The sequence below is a fragment of the Ailuropoda melanoleuca genome, chromosome 15 (assembly GCF_002007445.2).
Source record: "Ailuropoda melanoleuca isolate Jingjing chromosome 15, ASM200744v2, whole genome shotgun sequence".
NCBI classification, from domain to species: Eukaryota; Metazoa; Chordata; class Mammalia; order Carnivora; family Ursidae; genus Ailuropoda; species Ailuropoda melanoleuca.
In genome coordinates this window covers 30,192,187-30,219,863 of record NC_048232.1, presented here as the reverse complement: position 1 = coordinate 30,219,863, position 27,677 = coordinate 30,192,187, and the positions used below count along the sequence as shown (strand labels likewise).

Here is a 27,677-nt window from a genome sequence, read left to right as displayed (position 1 = left end):
ATTCAGTTATTTTAAGACTTATTAACTTACAAACTCATTTGACATTTTAAATTGTGTATCTTTACAGTTCACTGCACAGTTGTGGGAGGTAAATATGTCTAATGGCTAAACTTCTGTTAATGAATAGAGTATACTTTTTTCAATCCATTAATTGATTTAGGGAACGTTAGCAATGTTTTTAAGGAGAAACGAGGTAAAACAGCAGATTCTAATCTTAGTGGCAACACAATTCCAAGGATGTGATATTAGCTTAAAAAATATGCCAATATGTGTTTTTCGGATACATTGGCACCAATTTATATTTCTTTGAAAAGGCTCTTACCAATAATTTCTATTAAAAATATATTTCATGAGCAGAGTGATTGAGGAGATCAGCTTTCAAGAGATGAAAGAATTATTCTTATTGAAAATATATAATTTAGAGTTTGCTGTTGCAAAATTGGGTCATAGTTCTTATCATATGGGTTTTTAGTTTTCACTTCTGGGACTGTATTTTTCAACTGGGGTGTATGTGGAAATTACAAGCATAATATTAAGTATAGTAGTATCTGACTACTACATAAACATAATATGCAAGCATATATAAATTTAAGAAATGCGTATAAGCAGTATGTAATTATGTGTATAATATAGGTTATAGCTATAAGTACATGCATGCATACACACATTCATATGTACACAGTATACAAGCTTAGTAGTGTGTGAAGGGGCCCGAAGATTTCAAAAATGAATTCAAAGTTTTACAGAAAAAATAACGGTGTATTAAAAATGAAAAGATTGAATATAGAATGCAGAGAAAAGAACATTTATTAGGCATAACGTAGAGCTTTACCACATAAAGTTGTTCTTGCTCTGGGCTGAATTCCCAGTGCCCATGGGATACATCCTCTCTTTTCTCAGCACCTGGACCAGGACAAGGGGGAGGCAAGCCAGGTGCCCAGGATACAAAATGTAAGGAGGAAGTCACTCTTAGGTGTGGACCCTGAACTTGCATGACCGTGAGAGTGAGTGCTTCCTTATGTGTGGAGTCGTGGGCACCTACCTTGTCTCATTCTAGGGGCCCTGCTCCGTACTTGGTGGGAAAGATCGGGAAGGAGTGTTCAGTTCCCCTGTGTGGTTTTTGTTTTTGTTTTGTTTTTTTAAAGAGTTTATTTATTTATTTATTTGGCAGAGAGAGAGAGAGAGACAGCCAGCGAGAGAGGGAACACAAGCGGGGGGAGTGGGAGAGGAAGAAGCAGGCCCCCAGTGGAGGAGCCTGATGCGGGGCTCGATACCAGAACGCCAGGATCACGCCCTGAGCCAAAGGCAGACGCTTAATGACTGAGCCACCCAGGCACCCCCCCGTGTGGTTTTTGAGGACCCTATTTCTGTTATCGTAATTTCTATTACATTGATTATTTGAGATAGTCTCTGTGGGGTGATAATAACTTACTTTGTATGGTGGTTTGCAGTGTACAAAGGACTTTCATATTATGTCCTTGAATTCTCTTACTGGCCCTGTCAGATGGGTGAGGCCACTATTCTGTTTATTGAGCATATAAATACACGTGGGCCCGACACATTTCAGGTCACTTAACCTGAGGGCGAAGCATTTCGCTTGATGTCTTTCTTTTTACAATTTTTGCTTTAGCTCTTCTCTCAGAGCCAGCTATCATTTCATGCACAGTAAACTGCAGCTACATTTTTGATGGATATCCAGACCAGATCACTCTCCTTTACCAGTATGGATGGTAATTGTCTACGGCCATAAAGGGTAGAGAAGCTTGCTTCCATTAGAAGCATGAGGAAGGCTATCATCAACCCAGCTGACATGGCAGAAGCAGCCCCTCACCTTTAGTATGTTTAGCTTGCTGTGGAGGCATTTTCTGCTACGTGGCCAGGTGGGGAAGGTGGCTGGGTGCTGATACAGGAGAGCTATGTATTTACTCAGTATGCCCAGTGCACAGACAACCTTCTTACTGTAGGAACTGTGCTCAGAGCACTTAGCAGTACTCTTTAAAGTGTTCACAGATTTTTACAAATAGGAGTGACTCTGTGTCATCCCTTGCCACGTCCGCTGGGAAAACTCTTCCAGCTGTATCCTGTTACCGATGATTTGCCATGGGCTTCTTCTCTGCTTGAATGACTGTGTCGGTGTCACCGAAATCAAATGTCATCTGGGCTTAGTCGTGCTTTTTCTTCCTCCCTTCAATACTGATCGTTCTCCCATCTCTGCATCCACAGCATTGGCTTGGTGCTTTGGTGTAGTATTTTCTGTTAGGAACTTGTAGAGAACAGAGATCTTTTTGTTTTTATTTTTTTAACTTTGGTCCCCAGCATAACATGTTAATCAGAATAGGTTCTAATAAAGATGTGTTGAGTTGGCTTCTTCTCAGTTGAATAAATATCGCTGAGAAACCACATCGTCATGAACCTACATGCCACAACGGTGTTGTTTTCTTTTCTGAAACACAGGATAAAGGATATATATGAAGACCAGACATATTCTTTTTGAAACTTCTATTTGATTGCAATTCATAGAGTCCCTTGTTTGCTGCCAATATTTGTATTCGTATATGAAAGTTTTCCTCAAATAGTCAATCCTCCCAGTGTCTAAAAGACATCAGCCTTATTTTTTTAAAAAAAGATCAGATTTTATTTATTTATTTTAGAACAAGCCCATGTGAGTGGGGGGGGGTGCAGAGGGAGAAGGACAAGCAGACTCCCTGCTGAGCAGAGAGCCCAATGCAGGACTTGATCTCAGGACCCTGAGATCATGACCTGAGCCAAAAGCAAGAGTCAGACGCCTAACCGCCTGAGCCACCTCAGCACCAGCATCAGCGTTATTTTTGATAATCACTTAGAAATAATAATGGGTAGGAGAACAGAGTGAAGAAACTGAAAGAAAGAAAGCAGGAGAGAACTCACATGGAGAAAGAATTACTCTAAATATAAATTAATTTTGTATTTTCCTATCACTTCCTATTCAGCAAAGTTGTTTTTTTTTTTTTTAATGGACTGTATTTGTGTTAGTTTCAGCATTTCTAGGCATACACATATGCATACCTTCATACACACGGGTATATATGATCTTTCCTGAAGTTGGATATCCTCTATTTTTAGTAACTATTTTTATGTTTATCTTTCTCTTCACACCAGCTCTTTGAGTCCAGATGTTGATCCAGTTCTTGCTTTTCAACGAGAAGGATTTGGACGCCAGAGTATGTCAGAAAAACGCACAAAGCAATTTTCAGATGCCAGTCAATTGGATTTCGTTAAAACGCGAAAATCAAAAAGCATGGATTTAGGTAGTGAGTACAATCTCCATGAATCTTTATCTAAATAAGGTTTAGATGCTTTCAGATTAAAATTAATAGTCCCAAACACATGTCTGTTTACTTTAAGCAATAGAGAAAATAAATGTGAAATGTGGCAATTTGGCAAAAATTAGTTTTTTGCTGAGTTTGATATAACCATATTTTTCATAAGTGGCATGTTTACATATGTGCAATATGTTAATATATATGTTTCCTGCTGATAAAAGAAACAAACACATGCATATCATGCTATATTCCTGCATCTTTATTTGAAAAGATGAAATGTTTTAACATTTTGGCTGTTAAAAACCAATTTTTTGAAATAGTATTTGGTTGGCTATGGGATTCTTGAACTAGAAGAAGTAGTTTTGGAGAGAAACCATTATCTCAATCCATGTGTGGAATTTGGTTACTTCATGATATCTTTGTTTCACTGCTACTCTTTAAGGTTTACTTAATAGAAACTCTTATGTGTTGATAATTAGGGCATGTAATTGAAGTAATAATTTGAGAGAATATTTGTTGTAGAAAGTATTTGGAAGCAAATGGGAGGAAAAAAATAGCCATAGTTGTTCAATCAAACACCAATCAGGTAGTGTCTCTTTTTAAATCAAAATCCACTAAAAAAGCAAACAAACAAAAAAGTAAAATGATTAATTATATCTATAAACTGATCAAATGATTTACAAAACCTTTGTTAATCAACTGTAACTTATTTATGCTGTTCTCTGGTGGCTGTGTACTTCAAGACTAAAAGCATTAATTTATCACATGCATAAAAGAAAAATTTGGCGATGCATTGCCTTGGCTAATTATGATATGCTAACTTATAAATAACACACGTGTCTGTGAAATGAAATGACTGGCATTTTGCATGGAGACACTGCTTTTCCCCCCTTTTTTTGATTATGAATGTTTGCTTGATGTTTCATATTATTTGCATGAAATATTACCTAAGAATGATCACCTAACTGAAAAGATCCGGGAATGGTTGAAGCATGTTGGGCTGTGGGGACTAACTGTGCTAACCAGTATACATTTACCTTTTAACAGTAGCTGACGAGACTAAACTCAATACAGTGGATGACCAGAACGCAGGTAAGAATGGACAGTTAGTCTGTTGCCATAGAAACTGTGGTCCAAGGAGCTGATCATAATTATAGAGCTGCCAGTCATATTGCATGTAAACATAAATATTCCAGTCTTGCATGGATGTTTTTATTGTAGGAAATCAAACTGTACAAGAAAAGAAAAATTTTCTGTTAGAAGGAATTTACCAATGTAGCACATACTAAGTGCAAATATAATTTAGTGTTTCAAAAATGTTAAAACAATAGTATTTGTGTTGAGGTGTTTTGTCACAACTAAATAAAAATTCAAATCCTGAAAACAGGATCTCTCCTAGTAGACTGTTAAGTGTCTAAGTCATTTGTTAGATGCCTAGCTTGATGTCCAAACAATGATCCTCATAGTGGTGATTTTGATTTGAAGGATAATAGCATAAATATAAGTATTTTTCACTGAAGAACAGTGTCCAGTGTTGCTATCTTTATTTGCTCGGAAAACCTTAGTTCTTCAGATGCAAGAATTAGCTCATAGTTGTCTGACATTGAGTTAGACTATATAATCCACACAGCTCCTTGTCTTGATGTTGTGAACGTATTTTAAAGTTGTTTTTATTTTTTTGTAAACTCATTAGGGCTTGCTTCTGAAATGCTGCCTAGATCATTACGTAGCATCAATAGATTATATTGAACTGGGTTTTTCATTATATTAGAATTTACTTTTTATGTTATTTTATAAAAATAATCTCAGAACAGTCTTCATGTGTAATTAAAATGTGCTTTTTACAATGGCACATTTATGATTTATTATTATAAGTTTGGAATAGTGTTTTAATTATTCTAGATCCAATATGATGTAGTCACATCACTTAGCACTAATTAGCTTCAATTCACCTTTTTAACCTGCAGTAGTAATTAGTTTTAGCCTGCTTGAGAAATGTGTATCTATATACATAAGTAAAGATTAGTGTGGACATGGTTGGAGTTTTCACGTTCTGTAGAGTAAAAGATAGATTGTAAAAATTACATCCAATAAATCATAAGATTAACTGTAGTGGAAGGCAATTAACTATAGCTTCAGCCATTATTATGTAGTTATTTCTCTGATCAAACATGAAATTCACTGAAATTCTGTAAAAGGCTAAAGAAAAACTATTTGATAGTTCATAAATGTAAATTACTAATAAGTTCTGGAGTTAATAGTATTCAGTACTTTTAAAGAAGGAAGCCCTGTCCAAGTTAATGTTCACAAAAGCCAACTCGAACTTCTTAGGTTAGAGAACTTGACTTCATATACTATGCCAGTCAGGTAAAGTCAGGAAAATATTTAATTTGACCAACTCACTTTTACTAAAAGGAAAAGAGCATTAGTGCAATTAAAAAATAATGATGATATCCAGAGTTTAATTGAACACATAAAATAACTTTCGTGGAGAGAAGGCAGATTTTATTATCTAATTCAATATTTTGTTTTTATTGTGTTTTAAAATGTTGGATCTAGGGGCGCCTGGGTGGCACAGCGGTTAAGCGTCTGCCTTCGGCTCAGGGCGTGATCCCGGCGTTATGGGATCGAGCCCCACATCAGGCTCTTCAGCTATGGAGCCTGCTTCTTCCTCTCCCACTCCCCCTGCTTGTGTTCCCTCTCTCTCTGGCTGTCTCTATCTCTGTAGAATAAATAAATAAAATCTTTAAAATAAAATAAAATAAAATGTTGGATCTAGGTTTAAAAAAAAAAAAAAAGCTTTTTCCTTTTCTCTTTTATTTCCCCTACTATGTGCCATCGATCCTACCAGAGTAAACTAGAAGACCTTGGGACACAAAATCATTACATAGACACCACAGTACCTTTTTTTTTTTTCGTTTATTGGTTTAAAATCTACATGAATAAAGTGTCTAAACTAGATCGTTTCCACCTTGAAATAACAGATAGTGAACAGATTTTCAGTTATTTTTCTTCCTTCAGTTTACTTGAATTGCTAAGATGATCATGATTGAGTCCAAAGGTTTTTGGTAGAACCACAGAGGCACCCAGCACAGGTCATCTGTCTAGCCATAAGCCTTTCACAATGAAAATTGAATTCCATTTCCCTTCGCCCTTGCAAAAGACATCCTCTACTTTTTTTTGGCAAGAGAGGTATTAGTAGGTAGTAGAAAAATAGGCCTAGGGAAAATAGTATGATTACGATTTTCCCCTTTATTTCTGGATTTAAGGATCTTTTTTGACATTTGGGGGGTAAATATTCTTTGTGAAAGAAAAGAGAGGATAAGAAGAGAATTGGGTTTCTGGATTGGGTTTCTAACAGTTTAATCTTTGCATATAAAAAATAAGCAAAGTATCCTAATGACCTGGTTTATAAAGAGCTTTAGAATATTATTTTAAAATTAAAAGACGTTGATTTGTGTGTGTGTGTGTAACTAAGACTAATTTTTGCCCATACTTTGTATAGAGAAAGCCGTTTTTAATTTTCATCCCTAGTAAATGCTAAGCTTATCATGTCAGTGTTCTCAGTAGCCCTCATTCAAGAATCTTAACGTATTACTTAACAAAATCTTTGTTAAAGTTTCTTTGACAAACATCATACTAAAATGTATCATGTCCATGTTAGAAATTAGAAGTCTCTTTCTGTAAAGGACCAGATAGTAAATAACGTAGGCCTTGCAGACCAAACAATCCCTGTAACAATTACTTCATTCTGATGTAGCATGAAAGCAGCCATAGAATATATATGAACAAATGAACATTCCAGGTTAGGCCCATGGTTGACTGATCCCTCTTATAGATTCACAAATTATAAATTTTGACTTTTTGTATAACTTTTTACTCTGAGGATTTTCTACCATACATAAATACAGAGACAATAATTCATCGATTTCCTATATACACAATACACATGATGGCCAAAATGTTATACTACAGTGTTATAATTTTGGAGAGAAGAGTAGATAGTGAGTCTTAAATTATGCTTACAAAGTATCTATTGCTTATTTATATTTTCCTCATTGTTTTTTCACCAGATTTGCCTGTATGTGTCTTAATACATACATATATATTTATGTATATGTATATAAATATTTATATGCATGTATATATAGACATACACTTATTTTAATAAATACTTATGCTATTTCTGGATTTCATTATTAAAATGTTTAGTGCTATGAGTATATTAAGTCAAATCTCAGCTAACTTTTCATAAAGAAAAACAATATACCTAAGTGATGTTTTTATGAAAATCTTTACTGGAAGCATGAAATCTTTATTGGAGAAATATAGATAGATAGATATGAATAGACACACATGCATATATACATACACGTCCTTTATGCTCCCAAAAAAGTACCCAATATTTGCCTGATAAGTGTTTATAGAACGCAAATGCGACTGGTAGGTTATGAAAATTGACATGCATAAGTTATTTGGAAAAAGACCTTCCCTATGCTAATTCTAGGAAATATAAAGTAAATGTCCCTGCCTACGAGTGATCTTTTCCTGTTCTCTTTGACTCCTTGATTTCTTACTTTTTGTTTAGTTCTGGAACAAAATTCATTTTCCTTCCTGTGACATGACTTTTATGAGTATTTAGAATATGAACTTGTCAGAAATTATAGTGCTATCAAGAGAAAAAGTAAGATTGATCACCCTAGAAAGAAACATTTCATGGGAATTTTTTGTCATAAAACAATCAAATATATACAATCCTGCACTGAGAAAGTTCAATAAATCTTTTTCTCCCAAGCACGATAATTGATGGAATATTATTTCTTCATTAGAATCATCTGTCTGTCTTTCTGCCTATGTTACATTTTTGACATATTTATTCTAACTTAAAAACTGCTACCCCATTGTGAAAATTAGGTGCAAGATGTAATGTAAGTGGATCTTAAAAAGATAATTCTTGTTTTGACTCTCAGTTTAATAACTTTTATTGTTTTCTACCCTGAGCCATGCAAAGTCCATGCCATAATTATTTGCCTTCTAGGTGATAACATATCAAGGCTGTGCCTTAATTATTGATTAACATGTGGGCTGACGACCCCATGTACAGATACACGACCTGCTCTCCTCTACCTTCCCATTTTTTTGTACCTGTCTTTTTAACAGTGTCAGTGACAAGCTAGTTCTAAACCTGGGTTGCCCTGGTGGTGGTACAAAGCTGGTGTTTCAGTCATTGAGAGGCAGACTTCATCTGTCTCTGAGTGCCGGGTTGGGCGGTGATGGATGAGGCTGTCTTCCTTGCTTAAAGAAATCCGTTTTGATTGCCTTCTAAAGCTTGGTATACTTGTGCTCTCTCAGGCCTCCGTGCCCTATATCCTCCAGAAACAGCCAAATTGTTCATTCCCTCAGTTCTCCCCTGCCATCCTACTGAAATTCCCTTCGTTAATTGTTAAGTGTTCTTCCCTCTGCTCATCACTTCTTCCTCAAGCAGCTATTATTCCTGAGCCTGGAGATACACGTCCTCATGTTCAGCTCTCGAGTCTCTCTTCCTTTACTGCTCCCTGGTGAGAGACCTTATGTAATTTGTTTCTATTCAGATCGTGCGTTGGTCTTTCCAGAGAACGTTAATATTTCCCAGAGTCAGGTTTCTGCCTGGTGCCGGGGTGCCCTAATTGTCTTAGTGACTACTAGTCTTTTGTGCTCGTTTTACCTACTGAGCTGTGTGAGCCCACAGTGTAACGAGGAGGAGAATTCCTGGAACTCATTGAGATGAAAGTTTAGTTTCTGCTGTAAATAATTTTAAACTGTCAGTAAATGATTTCAGCTAAGTTACAGAGCTTATCTTGGTTGCTTATCTTAGCCTTCTCATCATCCCTACTTTTCAAGTGAGCTTCTGGGTTATTCTGGTCCTTTTAGATTATTTACATACTTGGAGCAAATGATTTGACCAAAATTTTATCTCTTTAGCTAAAAATAGAGACTAATAACTTAGAGTTTTTCCTAATGAAAATAGAAAACATAGACTAAATTTAATATATATTTGGGAAAAATTAAAATTAGTTACTATTACTTTATTTCTATAACATTTCCATCCACACTTTAGAACTCAGTGAGCCAATAATTTATGTCCCTGATATTTCCCACAATCCGAGATATTCGGTATGTAGTTCTCACCACTAATTCTAACTAACATTTCATTTTTGTAAATCTCCAAGGTTCCCCCAGCAGAGATGTAGGACCTTCCCTGGGTCTGAAGAAGTCAAGCTCATTAGAGAGTCTGCAGACTGCAGTCGCTGAGGTGACTCTGAATGGGGATATTCCTTTCCACCGCCCACGGCCACGGATAATCAGAGGAAGGGGCTGCAATGAGAGCTTCAGAGCTGCCATCGATAAGTCTTATGATAAACCTGTGGGAGATGATGATGATGAAGGCATGGAGACGTGTAAGTTTATAATGTCTGAAAGAATAGCAATTACAAACAGCTCTGTGGAGCAGCAGTTCTTAAAGTATGCTCCAGGGAACCCTAGGGATTCCCATTATCCTTCAGAGGGATCAATGGGATCTAAACTTTTCATAATAATAAGATGTCATTTATCTTTGTACCTTTGTTCTCTCACAAGGATACACTTGGTTTTTCTAGAGACAAGTCATTTGATATTGCAGTCGAATGAGTGCAGAACAGATAGAAGAACCTGTCTTTCCAGCCGGATAGTAAAGAGATTTGCTAAAATATAAAACAGTGCGGTTGTTTGCACTCATTGTTTTTGGCCAGTACAATTATTGTTTTATGAAAACAATTTCTGTTAACATAAATTTTGTTTTCTTATAAAGTAATTTATATTTTTGATCTTCTCAGTTTTAATTCAGTAAATCTTAATAGAGATAATCCACATAAAAATTATTTTGAGTCCTTAGTAATTTTTAGGAATCTAAAGTTATCCTGAGACCAAAATGTTTGAAAATCACTGCTATAATGTGATATCTCCAGTGACTATATGTAATGATCTATGCTTTTGAAAACGTATTTTTGTTTTATTTTTATGAATTACTCTTGCGTCCCTTGATCTGAACTAGCATATTTGTATATGTGTACATTTCAAAATTGCAGAATATTTTAAGCTAAGATTATTGAAAGTCAAAGGTTATTTATGAGTGAGCAATATGTTTTCCATAGAATATTGAGAGAAAAGTAATATTTATAAATATGTTCTTGTTATGGGGAGCTGTCTGTATAGTTAAACATTCGTGGCATAAAAATAACCATTCCATTGGTTTTAAAAATCAGAAAAAATCTTCAGTATATTTACTTAGAAAGGGCTTAAGAGCTCTAATAGTAAAAGCTGTTGTTCATAATTATTACTTTGTATTTTAGTTTTTAACTTCAAACGTGACTCTATGTACCTAACTGTTGTTAGGAAAGTTACACTGCCGCTCACAGTTCAGGCAGAGACCAGAGAGCATTTATGTGGGTTGTAATTTACTTGCAGTTTAACTTTTGGGTCAGCTGCTCCTATCATAAATACCTAAGGAAGATTGTGGTGGGGAAAAAAAGTTTTAGATAAAAATCATATTCTGAGGAGACTGAAAGCAAAATTACGTAGTTTTTGCCTGTTGCACGTATAATGTGTTTGGGAGGACAAATACCACTGCCGTAACATAGTGTGCAAAGCAAAACGTGGGGAGAGCTCTGCTCTACCTCCCCTCCCCCTGCCTTTCCGGCGCTTTACCTCATTCTCCATCTAAAGCTGGATGGAGCTTTTTCACTTTATCCAGCCAGTGATTTCAAATGTATGCAACCTATTCTTGCCAGATGAAGAACATATTTCGTATTTTTGCTGCCAAGTCTGGGCTTCAAGATCCTGAGTCATACGCGTTCAACCGTCTTGAGTCTCTTCCCACTCTATCAGTGGTTCCCCTCCAGCCTCACCAGTATGTCTTGTGCAGCCCTACCATAGTAGCATCTTGCTTCTGTCTGTCCTGGGTGTATATTTACTAAGACATATTAGTACTTTGGCCCCTCACTATTAATTCTTCTTTAAGCTTCTACAGTTTATGATGCTTTTGAATTTTTTTCTTGTTCTGGTTAAAATGTTATTTAAATTCACTCATAAAATGTAATTTTCTCACATGTAACACTCATTTCCAATGTATCAGGGGATGGAATACATATCAATACAAGGCATGTTTTTAATTCTGATAGGAGCAGCCTTCAGAGTTTCTCACCAGTGTGGAGAGACAACTCAGTTTGTCCCTATACACACTTAGTTTCTTTTTATAATTTGAAATAACTGGTTTAAATACATTATGTTAAAACTTTTTCATTTAGCTGCCATTGAGACAAAAACAAGCAAATAGACAAATAACATTTTGTAAAACAAAGAGGAAGTTCTGGACAGGAGAAGGGAAAGACTTGTGCACCTACAACCACAGAGTGCTGTGTTTTCCAAAAAAGCCCTGAATTTTCTTTCTCCGGACCAGTCTCTTGAACTCAGGATACAAAGAAAAAAAAAAAAAAAGACAGACAGACAGCTGTTGTACGTCTCAGACTGCTGCGGTCTGAGTTGTGGAGCTTGCATTAGTGGAGCAGAGTGGGCACTAGCTGGGATTCAGGCGACTCGCATCCTAGTCCTTATTTTTCTCGTGAATTTGGGATAATGGTCAAGCTGCCTCAAACCCTTGAGCTTTAAGTTCCTCGTTGTGAAACTGAAGATTTGAACAACTGGGTTGTTGATTCTCAAAGTTGTGTGTTTTGACCTCTGGTCAGGAGGGGCGCCTCAATGGCTTCGGGGGAGTCCAGAAGTCAGGGCGAGGCTGAGCAGGACTCTGCAAAGCCACCAGCTTTACCCTTCACCCTGCTGTCACCCCTCTGTTGCCTTGGCACTTGTGGGTTTTTTTTTAAAAGTTACTTTAATACATCGTAGTTGTCTGTCAATTTTAATTTTAATGAAGGGTAGTTTGCAGTTTTTTCGAAAATTCTTGAAAAGCTCTGGTTTAGATGATGTCAAAGGTTTCTGAGGTCCTTTCTAGTTCCTCATTCCATGATTCTGTGTAGCTGTTCACTTATCTGCCTAAATCCTGCCTGCCAAGCTCTCTCACCTTCTGTAGGGCCCACAAAAGAAGGCACCACCGTGTCTGTGTTAGTCCCGCATAACCAGCACAGGGCCTGGCAAACCATAGGATTCAGTGAATGCTCATTACATCAGTAAGTGAGCTCCTGCTTACCGAGCACCATTGTGTCTCTGAGAGAGAGAAGCAGCAGAGAGACCTTCACTCTGCAGGAGGAGGGGGGGGGGTGGTGTCACTTTGCCATCCCTGTTTCTGTGCCACGCTAAACCTGCATATGTGCTAGACCTTTGGTGCCTAAGTGACATCTAAAAAAGTCCCTCCGGCCTGGTGTTACAGCTGGTGATCATTAAACCGTCATCTTGACATCTGACTAGATACAAAAAGGTGTTCTGTGGCTCCAGCAATGAGAAAGGCCAGCTCATTCTCCTCTTCCTTTGGTTTCCTAAACAGCCTCCTTTTCAGAGTCTGGCTTCTGGATTCTCGTGGCCTGGTCCACTTCCTGTCACCTGTCACCACTTCCTTCCCAGTATCCGCGTCCTTGTTTCTGGTTGTACTCTGCATCCCTGCCTTCTGGGGTGCTGGCCCTTGTGGTGTGCGAGCCTCTGTCCTGCCATTGTCTGTGCTCTGTGGGCCTCTGGCAGGGGGTGCTTTCCTGTGCTGTGGTCTGACGCCCTCACAGCCACTGGTGGCAGTGAAAATGCCCTTTCACTATTGAACGTGGTTCCGAAAAGAGGACCACTGTCCTAGCAGACAGTCCTTTTGTTCCCCCAGCCATTGCGCCCCAGACGTGTGGGGTTGGAGGGTGGGCTGTTGCGGGAAGGCTGTGAGGCTGTGAGCCGAGGCCGAGGATCGGGGCAGACGGTCCCCGGAACTGCTCCAACTCATGTTTTCTCCTCCCGCCTCAGCCCTTCAAGCAAGATGCTGAGGCATAGGCATGCTTGATTGCTTTTGTCAGTTGGGTCGAGCATCTCCCTGGTGACTATATTTCATGGCTCCGAACAGGCTTGCCTCTTCTCAGCGGTGTCGAAATCATGGCATGGGCGCAACAATGGGGGCCAAGAGACTGGGGCGGGCTCCATGTGGTATCTGGTATCTGTCATCTTCTGTAACACTTACGTTCTTCCTGTGGAGATGGCAGAAGCCAGCGTTTTTGTCTCTCATTTAATCCATCTGGCCTCTCCATGTTGTGTGTGTCTGTCTGGATCAAGATGGAGCTTTGTATTCTGGGACCCATTATCTCCGAGGCCCTACCTGTGCGACAGGTCAGGGCATCCACAATCTGCTCCCTCTTCTATGCAAATTACATACCCTGCCTGGCTCCCAGCAGGTGGCTTCTGCCTCTCCCATAATAAATCAGTTTCTGTTGCTACCAAGAAAATACATGCAATAACATTGCCTTGTTTTCTTCTTGAAAAATATAGGGTCCCATTTTTTTTTTTCTGTTAAAAGCTGCCAAATTATGTCTTCCTATCAATACAGAAACCACTTTTTGTTGGGGTCAGGAGGTGAAACATCATGAAGCCGTATACTCTCTTATTAATTATACCTATTGATTTTAAGATAGATCTAGTTTATAATTTTGAATGTGAAAACCATATGCCTTGAAAACAGAGAGACAACTTTGCCCACTTTCTTGTAGTCTTTTATCAGGATATAAGAAAAGACATGGCTCTAAAATGTACATGCTTAGGTTAACCATATGAGGTTTGAAGAAGGTAAATTTATGTTAGTAAATCAGCTAATGTGGGTAAATTTGTTATTCGTTATGAAACAGCATATTGGAGTTTCCTGCAGATATCTCAGATTTTCTGTGGTCTGCATTCTGCACATTACTAGGCATTTTTCAGTACTATAGATTTGAGTGAAATATGTAAACTAGGTCTAATTTTATCTTAGCAAAACCCATTAGATCATAGAAAATGTACTGTGACAGAATTCAGGATATGGGTTTCAAAGTCAAAATACTTTGTAAAAAGTTACTTATTTGATTAATATAGATAATTGGATGTTCATCTGCAAAAAATTCTGTTCTGAAATGCTAGGAGTAGCCTGTCCTATCCTTTTAAGCCAACTTGTATACTTAAATATCACCTGCAGTTTAAGAAAAGGAGCTTTGATTAATTTTAGAAGTTTCTCAATACAGTACGGGTGTAAGCATGTGAAGTACCCAAAGCTATCCCTCGCACTTCTTTTCGTAGGTGAATATTAGCTTAAGCTGCAAGTACAATGAAAAGTCACATCTGAAGTGCTTGAATTACAGAATCCTCATTTTAACCACTTTTTGATAAGGAAAGAGTATTTAAATAGTGGATCAAGAGCATACTTGGGAAACTGAATCATACTGAATGCATACTTTCTGATTCATAGTCCTGTGATTTTTCTAGAATACTCAACTTCCAAATGGGAAAGCCCCTACACTAAAACTACTTAAAAGTATTTAAGTGTGTATTCATGAGTTGTGGCACCTAAAATCTGATATTTAGGCTGTAAGTTCCTGGGGGCCGTGGGGTGGTTCAACCCAGCAGAAAAACCCATACTTAAGAAGTAATGTGGTTAAGGGCCATCGTAGTGCATAGGTTACCATGGCACTGAAGGTTGGGGTACCCAGGTAGCCTACGTGTACTTAGAGCAGAAAGGGAGGTAGTGGGGGAGAAGGCTTCCCAGAAGAGGTATTAATGGAGGTGAGTGCCATTGCTTGAGTGGTCTTCACCTGGGCATGTAGCGAGCATGCGGAACATAAAGAGTGGGGACCTTACCTGCATTGCCATTGTCTGATTAAGGTTGATGTGTAGAGTACAGGTGACAGCATAATGAGGAATGAGGTTTAAGATGAAAACAGAAGACAAATCACGGACAACTTTGTTTAAATTATTTGTATTTTATACAAAGGACCTTAAAGAACCTTTGAAGAATTTCAAGTAAGCGTATGATTGCTGGGGTTGTAGGGTAGGGGATGGTTATCAGAGATGGCATGGTAAGTGAGCAGTACCAGTGGCAGGAAACTCAGTTTTATGTCAGTAATGCAGTAATCCAGGTGAGTAATGATGCTTGGCAGTGCCAAAGAAAAGGAAGAAACTGCTTTTACACACTTAGCATCTCACACATAAAGATGGATGATGATGATGTGATTTTTCTCATTAGCACTTCCAGGCTCTGAAACTTAGAATCATCATCGTACTGTGTAATCACTCCATTACCAAGCTTTCTTAAATTTTCCCCATGAAATCTACTAATTTTACTCCTTCTGTTCAACCTAGCCCAAATCCTCATTATTTAAGATCTGAAGTTATTGTTAGGATCTCCTAACTGGTCCTGCTGTCTCTAGATTTGCTGAGTAAGCTCTGTAATCACATGCTTATTCTCGGAGTCCTTCAAGCCTCCCGGCTTATTCTTGCCCAGACCGTGTAATCTCCATGAGGTGTATCTTCTTCCTCCCCCTGCCTGTGCCCCTACACTCTCATGGGTACATTAGACTGTCTTCTTCAGGAAACTTCTTCCCAAGCAATCTAGTCTTCCCTTGACTTTCTAAAGCCCTGATTATGTAGAACGTGTCTGAGACTTTTTAGTATAAAGCATTTTTTTTTTTTTTAACCTCAAGAAGTTTTGGTGGATTCCCGAGTATGGACTGTCCTGATAGTTTAGAACACCGGCTTTTGGGGGACAGTGATTTCGATTTCTCAATATATAGCAAAATAGAGCATTGCTAGCCATTCACTACTTTATCACATTTGCACATGTTGTTATTTATTTTTGTTTTTGTATTTTTTCACTTAAAAGAGTCAGAACAGTGACCTGGAATCTCTTTCCTTGACACGGTAAGTAATATACTCTGTGGTGTTAAAACATTCGACGCCAAGCTCACTCCTTGGTTAAAAGTGACATTTTTAGTGGAAGTTCCAACAGTAGAGTGATGGGTGCTGCCATTTTGGTTGTGTAACCAATGCATTCAGGCTGTCAAAAGGAATACCTTCAACTTCACTCCACATTGTCTCCATGGACAGGAAGCAGTATCCATTGTGGACCATCATTTGAGTATAAAAATCAATTAGATGCTGAAAGTTAATGTGCAAGGGTTCAGATAATTGGGGGTATGACCCTCATTGTACTTGTTCTGTAGCATTCTCTTGGGAATGGAAGGATAATGGAGGTAACATTCTACCAGCATCTTCAGGAGTATTTTATCTGTTTAATTTGGAGGGATGCATTAAAGAGAAGTTTAGAATATAAAGTAGAAGGGAAAAATGGTTTCTGATAATAAGTCTTCAGTTCTTTGGAAGAGTGATCTTAATTGTTTTTGCCCTTCTACCCACTCTTCAACATAAACAGTTATTGTTTTTCTTTAATGAACTAAATATACTTTTAGAATAGAGTGTTTTTGGAATCATCTATTTGACCTGTCCCCCAGTTGCTGAAGGCACTTCTGTGATAGCACATGGCAAATATCATGTGAGTTCTTCGTATCTTTCTCTCCTTTCATAGACTCTTGGTTCTTCATCTTACCGGTTACTCCCACCCCACATTTTAGGGTAAAAGCTTCTTAATTCTTCATGTTTCATGTTTCGTGGCAGCTTTGTATTTTTTTTTTAACATTTTGAGAAAGCTAAGTTTTCCATTGCCAAGAGCTCATCATTCTAATGTTAAAAGTCAGAGTCCAGAAAAGCAGATCCTGTTATTCGACACCATCTGTATCACTAGCTGTTCATTTTCCACATCTTTCTTCTTTTCCAAAGTCAAAATATTCAACTAAAATAAAAAACAAAAATAATATTTATATCCCCAAAGTTCTTGAATCCTGCTTAGGACTTTGCAGTGTCCGGGAGTCCAGTCTTCATTAATTTTTATCACTTTTTTTTTTTGAACCTAAGATTAATCAGTGGAAATTGGTAGGGGTCAGTGAATTTGCTAAGTCTAGTGAAATTTTCCAATTACTAATGTCTCATTTGAACTTATTAATTTTAAGTTTTTTTTTTTTTATTTTTATTTTTTTANAGTGAATTTGCTAAGTCTAGTGAAATTTTCCAATTACTAATGTCTCATTTGAACTTATTAATTTTAAGTTTTATTTTTTTTTATTTTTATTTTTTTAAGTTTTTTTTTTTAAAGATTTTATTTATTTATTTGACAGAGATAGAGACAGCCAGCAAGAGAGGGAACACAAGCAGGGGGAGTGGGAGAGGGAAGAAGCAGGCTCACAGCAGAGGAGCCCGATGTGGGGTTCGATCCCACAATGCCGGGATCACGCCCTGAGCCGAAGGCAGACGCTCAACCGCTGTGCCACCCAGGCGCCCCTAATTTTAAGTTTTAAGAAGATAAATTCCAAAGACTTAGTCATCCCGTATACAATTACTCCATTTAATTCTTTGTGTTCCAAAATAAATTGTAAATTACTCAAGAATATGTGGTTCAATCATTAGGTATTTCTGATACCTTAGGGTAGTGCTTCATAAATAGGGAACAATAAAGGATAGTTTTCCGTATGATTGACTGTTCAATCATTCTGTCATTCACTCAACAAATATTTAATGATGCTTCTTTGAGCTGTGCCCTCAGAGGAAAGGACTTGTTTACTGATGATTAAGAAGTAATATTATCGTTTTCATTTTGGTTTCCCTGTTTATACCTATGGAACCATTCATTTAACTCTAGTATCAAGTCTGAACAAATCCTTTAATTCTAGCACAGTTGTCACAGCTACCCGGAATTACATTAACTGCTAACTCTTACACTTGTGATAGACTGTAGATCTCCCACAGGTGATCTAAAGTTTGATTTACACAATGTACCTATTAGGGTGCTTTCAGCTACATTTAATAGAAAATCCAACTCAGACCGGCTATAACCATGAGGAGATGCACTGTCTTACATAGCTGAGCTCTGGAGTTGCGCAGCCTCAGGGACCATTGATTCCACAGACCGGCGTTGTTACCAAAGATCCACCATCTTCCTGCCCTTTTCGCTGCACTAGCCACGATTCAGCTTATCCAGAGGGTAATCGCAGAGCTCAGAGGCCTTTTGCTTTCTTGTCCGTATGCAACAGAACAGAGTGAGCTATCTCCCCAAGCATGGAGCCTGTCTATGCAGGCTGGGGTGGGGGCATTCTCGGACTAGTAACACTGGACTATTAAATCAAGGGGCAGGCTCTCGTAGTTTGGTCTAATGCTGAATTAACCTGTTGGAGCTAGATTATGTTCCTGAACACGGTCAGAGTTCCATTAGGAAGAAAGGGGGAAATGGACTGTAGATAAGCAGCCAACAGAAATCATTAACAGTATCAACAGTAGCAATGGGGGAGAAAATACTCTCAGGACCATGTGGTTTAGAGTCAATTTTTGATCGGAAAATGTTTGTGATAACTAGATAGAAGTATTTATTTATGGCAGAACTTTGAGTTTCAATTGAAACCTAACGTCATTTCCTCCAAATCATTAACATATAGGTGCCCAATCTTTTCCGAACTTCTTGGTGACCCAGTCCTAACATGATACCTTGCAGAATTAAGTAGCTTAATTTGTAACATGGACTAGAATTTTAATTGAGCTGCATTTGCATCTGTTGAAAACATGGTAATTAGGTATGTTTTAATTGCAGAATGACGGTGCTGCATTAAAGAGAAATGAGCAGCTAAACTTTAAGCCTTCCGAAAGAGAAACTTAAAAGTATCTGCCTTCCTAGGTAATCGTGTGGGAAAGTTCAGTGCATAGAGCAGGTTAAAATAGGCAGAAGTGTTAGTCAAAAATAGAAATTTCTTTTTGTTTGGAAGGAGGTAATCATCTTTCTTTGTGTAGATGATCTGCAAAAGGAAATCAAATAATCTGTAAAGATGAGCAAAATTAAAGAGAAAAAAATGTAAAACATAGCATTTAAATAGATCAACCTAAATGTAAGTTTATGATTAGTTCTTGCATTGTAATTTATGGCAGGAACACAGTCGATCAAGCCATTTACTGCTAAGATGTTTCCAGTACTTTGCTTACTTGAAAAATTGTTTATATGATTTTTTTTGTATTTTCTTTAAGTTTGAGGAATAAAAGTATTTTATGTACCTTGTTATAAAGGTGGCATTAAATGTACAAAGACTGGTTGTAAAACTTTCAAAAATAATTCACCAGTATTATCAGTGATCTTGACTATACATATTTAAAACAATTATACCTGTGTAGCCAATTTATTTAAGGTTCTGATAACCACCATAATTCTGCATAGGGACAGGGTCAAGTGAGAGATTCTTATTTTTTTCTATCAAATAATCTTAGAGTTCAAACTATATATACTATGATACTCTAAAAGAACATCTTATGTTTGTACGTATGAAGCCACACATTGCTAAATATTTTTAATTAGTTGGCATTCAAAGGGATTAGTTAAATCAGTACACCCCCAGAAGAGTTTCTGTGATAATGTATTATCTAAATTAGAACGTTCCGAATAAGCATAAAGAATTCTCAGATGTGCAAGTATCATTTTAAAACGGTCCACTTGCTTGGGGCAGGAAACGGAGCTAGGATTTTTGATTCTATAAAATGAGGTTACAAAACCCGAAGTTAATAAATAATTTAATACTAATTTTCTCTGTTTCACCCAATTTAGGAAGTAAGCTGTATTACATACACCAGAAAATTATTGTGAATATGAAAAGAATTGGCAACAAATCTGACTTCAGCATATAGTCAGTTGTGAAGGCACTGCCTTTATTCTGTTACCGAGCCAGGAGCAGACATATGCCCCTTGTACTTCTGCCAAAACTATTAGGCATAAAACTAGCAGAACTGCTACTGATACTTCCATTCATGATTTATGATAATGGTTGCTATGGAAGACTAAGTCATTTACATTTATTGAGCTCATTTTTTTGTTTATAGCTTCAGATATTGTAGAGGGTTCTAAAATCCATTAGACAACACGTATAGCACTAACAATAATCGCATAAAAAGATACCAGAAACTGATTAGAGCAAAACTAAGTACAGTGAGCCTTCCTGATGTTGTTGTAGTTGGGGTGTGGCTAGTTTTGTCAGGCTCGATTAGAGGACAGTAGATACTGTTCTGAAACTCGAGGAACAGTGATACCCAGAGACTGGAGAAGAATTTGGTTGGTTGGGATAAAGTCATGAGTCAGGTTTACCGGTAGTCTTTCATCTGCTGTCTGCGTCTGCCTGGCAGTCCTCATTTTAGAAATTTAGAGAATGGGAGGCAGACATGTAATCATTTCTTAAGGGGAATGCAGTAATTAAAGTTTGTACCAAGAGTTATGGAAGTATAGGTAAAAGGAGGTTTGCATGTTGGGAATTTTAGAAAATTCACTAGCATCCATTTATCTATCTTGAGCATACCAATAGACCCAGGTTTTGTAGTTCCCGAGAACTTCTGAGAATTGCTTTATAATGATTTGGATGGTGATCTTAACGATGAGGCCACACCTGTTTCCCAAAGGGCTGAAACAGCAGTTTGCAATCAGGTGGAGCATAGCCGTGTTTACGGGTGTCAGGCAAGGTGCTTCAGCCCTGCAAAAGCTGTATTTGTATTCTCACATGACTCACGTGTGAAAAGGCTACATATAATTAGCATGTCTTTGGGCTAGTTGACCAGGATACTCTTTCACTGCTCTGCGTAGACCACAAAACATATAGCCTTAACTCAGCGTTTATTTGTAAGGCTAGTGATTTTCACTAGCAAAGCCCATCTGCAAGTTGTAGCAGGCTTTCTTTATCAAATCTGTATCATTCCTATTTGTATGTTAACTAACCGAGAAGAAAAAAAGCAAATTTTTAAAAATCTACCATGTCCTTTGGAGCAGGAGTGGTTCACCATTAGATAACCCAGTGCAGAGGCAGGCAGACCTTTCTAAAGTCATCTCTGTGTTGCTAGCCATTCCTAGAGTTTTGTGTACATTTGCTCTAGCTTCTTGAACGATTTCATCAATATATGAGCCACAAGTCACGGCATTAAATGAATACGTAGGATTGACAGTAGGTTTCTGAAATACAATGCTGACTGCTGAAATTATCTTCTGGGCAAATTGTGTGGTGACTAGGTGATAGATTACCTCGATGTGTGTTGTGTGAAGCATGGAATTGAGCAATCACAAACAGAGTTGATGAAAGAAATGCGTGAAGGTCTTGCTGAAGTACAACTGGATGGGACATAATACTAGAAAGAGCCCTAGACTGGGAGTATGCTGGCCCCAAACCTTTCTGTTTCCTCAGTGAGAAATGGAAGATGTCGGTCTAAGTGACCCCTGAAGTACCTTCCTGATTTAGACATGGTGATGCTTTTATTCTTGAGCTGTATGAAGGCATGACCTGCTGGCCTGAGAAATATGTTGGCTCATGTTTTTAACCAAATGTGTCAACAAACGGAATTGTACACTTTATTTTGGTATTATGCTAAGTAGGTGCTTTTTTTTTTTTTTTGAACTGTATTACTTTAAAGTGGTCATGCCATTACTGATAATCTTTTTCTCAGATTCGTGAGGGTTTAATAGCAGAACACTAAGATACTGAGATTGTTTTAACTGGTCTTATTATACTTTGATATTGTGTGTTACTAACTCAAGTGTCCCTCGGTGGTGGAGAGGCAAGACTGAATTTCACCTGAAGATATATTAGCTTGACTTAGAGGTCAGTTCTTTGTGAAATGTTGGGAAAAGGCTTAACTGTTCTATTTGGTTCTTTGTTAGAAGAAGCTCAAAAACATTGATTCATGCTTTATTTGTTGATGCAGGAGAATAAAATGACCTCAGCAGTCAAGGGATAATCTGAAGCCCTGATAATTCTTATTCTATTTGGAAGAAAATCTTGGGCACCCAATCTCAGAAAAGATTTATGAGAGTGGCTGTTAATATGTACATTTATTGTTTCTTACTTAATATAGAAATTCTTAAAATTCTTTTGGTAGGTGGAAACCTACCCTAGATACTTGTCATTCTTTCGAATCAAAAAGTTTGGGGTATTGAAGTGCCCTTGGACCATATGCTTGCTGAGTGTTGGGTCAAAGAATAGAATATCAATGCCCAGAAATCAGTTGCATTTCTATACACGAATAATGAGACTAAAGAAAGAGAAATTAGGGAATCCATCCCATTTACAATAGCACCAAACCATNTACAATAGCACCAAAAACCATACGTTACCTTGGAATTAACTTAACCAGAGATGTAAAGGATTTATATTCTAGAAACTATAAATCACTCTTGAAAGACCTTGAAGAAGACACAAAAAGATGGAAAAATATTCCATGCTCATGGATCGGAAGATTTAACATAGTTAAAATGCCCATGCTACCCAGAGCAATCTACACTTTCAGTGCTATCCTGATCAAAATACTGAGGACATTTTTCAAAGAACTGGAACAAATAGTCCTTAAATTTGTATGGAACCAGAAAAGGCCCCGAATCGCCAAGGATCTGTTGAAAAGGAAAAACAAAGCTGGGAGCATCACAATGCCGGATTTCGAGCTGAACTACAAAGCTGTGATCACAAAGACAGCATGGTACTGGCACAAAAACAGACACACAGACCAATGGAACAGAATAGAGAACCCAGAAATGGACCCTCGGCTCTTTGGGCAACTAATCTTTGATAAAGCAGGAAAAAACATCCAGTGGAAAAAAGACAGTCTCTTCAATAAATGGTGCTGGGAAAATTGGACAGCTACATGCAAAAGAATGAAACTTAACCACTCTCTCACACCATACACAAAATAAACTCCAAATGGTTGAAAGACCTCAACGTGAGACAGAAATCCATCAAAATCCTAGAGGAGAACATAGGCAGCAACCTCTATGACATCGGCCAAAGCAACCTTTTTCATGACACATCTCCAAAGGCAAGAGAAACAAAAGATAAAATGAACTTATGGGACTTTATCAAGATAAAAAGCTTCTGCACAGCCAAGGAAACAGTCAAAAAAACTAAGAGACAGCCCACGGAATGGGAGAATATATTTGCAAAGGACACCACAGATAAAGGACTGGTATCCAAGATCTACAAAGAACTTCTCAAACTCAATACACGAGAAACAAATAAACAAATCATAAAATGGGCAGAAGATATGAACAGACACTTTTCCAATGAAGACATACAAATGGCTAACAGACACATGAAAAAATGTTCAAAATCATTAGCCATCAGGGAAATTCAAATCAAAACCACACTGAGATACCACCTTACGCCAGTTAGAATGGCAAAGATAGACAAGGCAAGAAACAACAATTGTTGGAGAGGATGTGGAGAAAGGGGATCCCTCCTACATTGTTGGTGGGAATGCAAGTTGGTACAGCCACTCTGGAAAACAGTGTGGAGGTCCCTTAAAAAGTTAAAAATTGAACNTAAAGAAAGGGGGGTAATCAGAAGGGGGAATGAAGCATGAGAGACTATGGACTCTGAGAAACAAACTGAGGGCTTCAGAGGGGAGGGGGGTGGGGGAATGGGATAGACTGGTGATGGGTAGTAAGGAGGGCACGTATTGCAGGGTGCACTGGGTGTTATACGCAACTAATGAATCATCAAGCTTTATATCAGAAACCGGGGATGTACTGTATGGTGACTAACATAATATAATAAAAAAACATTTAAAAAATTAAAAAAATAAAAAAAAAGAATAGAATATTGTTATCACTAAGTAGATCTTTTATCTGCAAACTTCAGGGGAGTGTGAGGTCATTGATTTACATATTTTCATGGTTTTATCCATCCTTGTTTCCTTGTCATTATGTAGATGAACGTGCAGAGTTATTTCGGATTAGAAGAGACAGTCGCATTTGCTTATGATGTTGGCCTTTTGTAATGACAGTATGAGGGAAAGTTACAGAGACTATAAAGTTCCAGTCCTCTGTGTGTAGAAATCACAAATGGACATATGTAGAAAGAGGTCCTTGTGCTGGTGTTGCTGTGCTTACTAGTGAATGGTGTAGTCGCACAAGTTAATGAGGGGCTGGGGTAGATCTACATTGTCCTTACCCACGAGGAAAGGAAGCGCTGAGGAGGGCCTGCTTGTTTTCTCTGCAGGTCTGTGCTGTGTGATAAGGGCCTACTGGTCCCACCAGCAGTGCATGGCTGTATCAAGGAGGATGTTACCCCTAGTGAGTGAATCGACATCGGGCCAGGAGGCTGCTTCTCTCTACCGTTGACACGTGATCCTCACATAGGAATACCCACGTGCTTAGTAGTCATCCACATCACACGTTCAATTCTAATTCTCCTCGAAAGTCAATATCCTGCCTGGCTCTGTCAGAAAAGCATGTGACTCTTGATCTCAGGGTCATGAATTCAAGCCCCACGTTGGATGTAGAGATTACTTAAATAAATAAAAACTTAAAAAAAAAGTAAATAGCATTGCAATCCATGTTGCTAGCAGGACCAAACAATAGTAGAAAATGCGGGAAAGCAAAATCCACACATATATTTTAGCCTCCTTTACTTTGTTCTTTCGGTTCTCTGTATTCCTTATCCATTTATGTTTGTTTGTTTGTTTCCCTTCCAAGTGGAAGAAGACACAGAAGAAAGTTCAAGATCAGGGAGAGAGTCTGTATCCACAGCCAGTGATCAGCCTTCACATTCTCTGGAGAGGCACATGAATGGAAACCAAGAGAAAGGCGATAAGATGGATAGGAGAAAGGATAAAGCTGGCAAAGAGAAGAAGAAAGACCGAGACAAGGAGAAAGACAAAATGAAAGCCAAGAAGGGAATGCTGAAGGGCTTGGGAGACATGTTCAGGTAAGTCTTTACCAACCCAGAGCAGATCATCCGTAGACACACGTGAGTGTGAGGTTAACGTAGAATTCTACAAGCACAGACTTGAAAACGCTATCTTTGAGGTCAGCCAAAATGTTTTCTCATTTTCAGTCTGTGCTGTTGTACTTGTAATTTCTCAAGGGTTTCACTTTAGTTATTTGAGACGATTGTGGCAGCCTTAAAGATGCTATCTTGCCAGCCCCGTAAATAACCTAACTGTGAGAGGAAGGGAAGGACAAATCTTCATGTTAGCTATGCATAAGAGTAAAAGCCCCATGGAGACAAAGGGCTATTAAAGCAGTGTTTGTTCTTTTGTGTGTGTGAACAATGGTTCATTATTTAAATTTAACATAGAGCTCAAGTTAGTAGTAGCATTTAAAGGTTCATTAATAACAAGTCTAATAAAAAATGTTACAAATAGAGCTTCAATTAAGCTGTGTTGATTAATTTAATACTTATTACTTCAGTCTGTAAAGATTTCATTAAATGTAGTCTCTGGCTGTTTCCTGACAGTTGTTTTTGTGTCTTTAAATTATACTCTGGGATTACTTAGCATATCGTTTTTTACAAATCATTGCTCCACAGTAAAAGTGACAAGTTGTTCAGAAGTTGCACTGAAACTCTCCCATAAATGTTCATCTAAGGTGATTTGTAATATTCAGGCATTTAATGTTAAATATAAAGATTGCTCGATTGTTCCCTAAATTAAACCCCTAAACATATCAAGATGATGGTTTCAAATTGAAAACATACAGCATAGCCACTTGACTCTTCAGAAAGTAGTTACCCTGTGTTAGCAATCCCTTCCTTTTAACTTTTTTTTAATTGCAAAATGTGAACGGGAGTTTTTATTTTCATGGAATTTCTTGATTTATGATCCTGAGGTTGACCTCAATAACTCAGGGAGTTAAAGATACGTCAGGCCTGCAGAGTTGAGGGCTCGGGGCCCAGCCTGCAGGCCACACAACACAACAGCTGTGCTCTGTACGTGTCTGACTCTGTGGAGTCCATGCAAGAAGTAAACTAGAGACCCAGATAACACAAAGCCTGGTCTATCAGCGGTGTTACCTTTCATTGAACTGCGGTGGGATTTCCATCTCTGATGCTTCAGAGCACTGGGATTTTCATAGTTTGACATTAGAGTTTGTCTTGTTTGTGTAGTACTCCTGAATGCTTTTTCAGCCAGATCATCTTTCTTCATTATATGCCGTGTCCAAGAACACCTAAGGGATGAAATCGCTCTCATGGCCACTTTATTTCAGTTTCTGTGTTAGCCAGTGGGCTTTTCTTTCTGTCTGTGCAAGCTGGCACCTGCATAACACACGACGTAAGGCCCTTGGCCATCAGTGAAAAGTTAAGGACTGTGTATGCTGTCTTCTTTAAGTTAGAGATTACGAGATGGGAGGATACCTTCCTAAGACTTACGTATTCAACAAGCAGTGTGGTGTTGTTTCCAGGTGCCCTCCTGAAGTCTCACTGAAAGCCAGTGGCCTGTTAGTGTTCCTCCTTCATCAGCCAACATTTATCTGACAGAGTGCTCTGTTCTTCTCATGGAATAAAAAAATAAGCAAATTTCTGGTGTGTCTTTATAAAGTATGTTATAAATTATTTTCATTATAAGTTGTTTTTTTCTGTAATTTACAACTCCAGAGGCTTTATGGTAGAGTTCTCCCTTTTCCTTTCGGGGGCCAGAGGTGTGGACAGTGTGGGGGACATGTATGTTTCAGAGGGATCCTGAATTGTAACCCAACAACCACCTTGTTGCTCAAAGTTCTGTAAAATACTATATGATGTTTTCTCTAGACCAAATTCTATAGATTATAACTGCACCCTGTAGTGAAAGCCAGCTTTGTAATAATTGCAATTGTAATTTCAAAGGCCTGAGTGTTTTTGAAAACTAATTATTTTATCACATTTTACCACGATCTCTGCTTTTGAGGTTATTTCCCCTCTTGCATTGGCACGGTGCTAACACTTTACGTGGGTGCACAAACACAGCTCTTGCAGCTCTGCCTTTAAGAATGCTACTGGTTGAATATGAGCCATGTTGGAAGAACTTACACCATGGAAGTGTATGAGTTCCACAAAACAGAGCCCCTTCTCCTAGGAGAACAACACGCCACCAAGTGAAGAATGTAAATCTATCCTAAGCAGAGTCTTAGTATCTTGTCTAGTTTCCTAGACAAGAAACTGTCATGGCTGTCTTCCATCTGGTTGCAGACCACTGCCTCAGTCCTTTGGGAAATGGTTGAAGCTTGCCAAACACTTCCCCTTGAAAATGATCTGAGAATAATTTATTAAACATGAAATAAGCTTTTTGTCTGATTGACTCTTGGCTCTTAAACCTTCACACCATTATTTTATGTTCTTCGTATTGGAGAAGACTCTTAAAGTGTCGTTGGATTTTTCAAAACATTTTGTAACTACCTCTCATACTTACTGAGTCTCACTGTTTGAGACTAATACACTCTCAGGTTGATTCTTTTACGTTTTCTTTTTTTAATAACGTAGGGGAATATAGTCCGATTTAAAATTAGTCTCTTCCTTTCTTTTTATTCTCTTACGGAGAATAGCATGTGATTTA

The 27,677-nt window shown here is 38.0% G+C and overlaps 1 protein-coding gene across 12 annotated transcripts in view; it reads left to right on the top strand.

The window, feature by feature from the left end:
* PARD3 (par-3 family cell polarity regulator) overlaps window positions 1-27,677 on the top strand; it is a 656,403-nt gene that overhangs the window by 427,380 nt on the left and 201,346 nt on the right. For 6 of the 12 annotated variants that reach the window (XM_034644391.1, XM_034644386.1, XM_034644387.1 and 3 more), the window contains 4 exons: window positions 3,139-3,290; window positions 4,350-4,394; window positions 9,512-9,739; window positions 24,844-25,075. In XM_034644391.1, the coding sequence (XP_034500282.1) occupies window positions 3,139-3,290; window positions 4,350-4,394; window positions 9,512-9,739; window positions 24,844-25,075 (657 nt within the window). The remainder of the gene's footprint in view (window positions 1-3,138; window positions 3,291-4,349; window positions 4,395-9,511; window positions 9,740-24,843; window positions 25,076-27,677) is intronic. The other 6 variants (XM_034644389.1, XM_034644385.1, XM_034644390.1 and 3 more) reach the window with 3 other exon arrangements.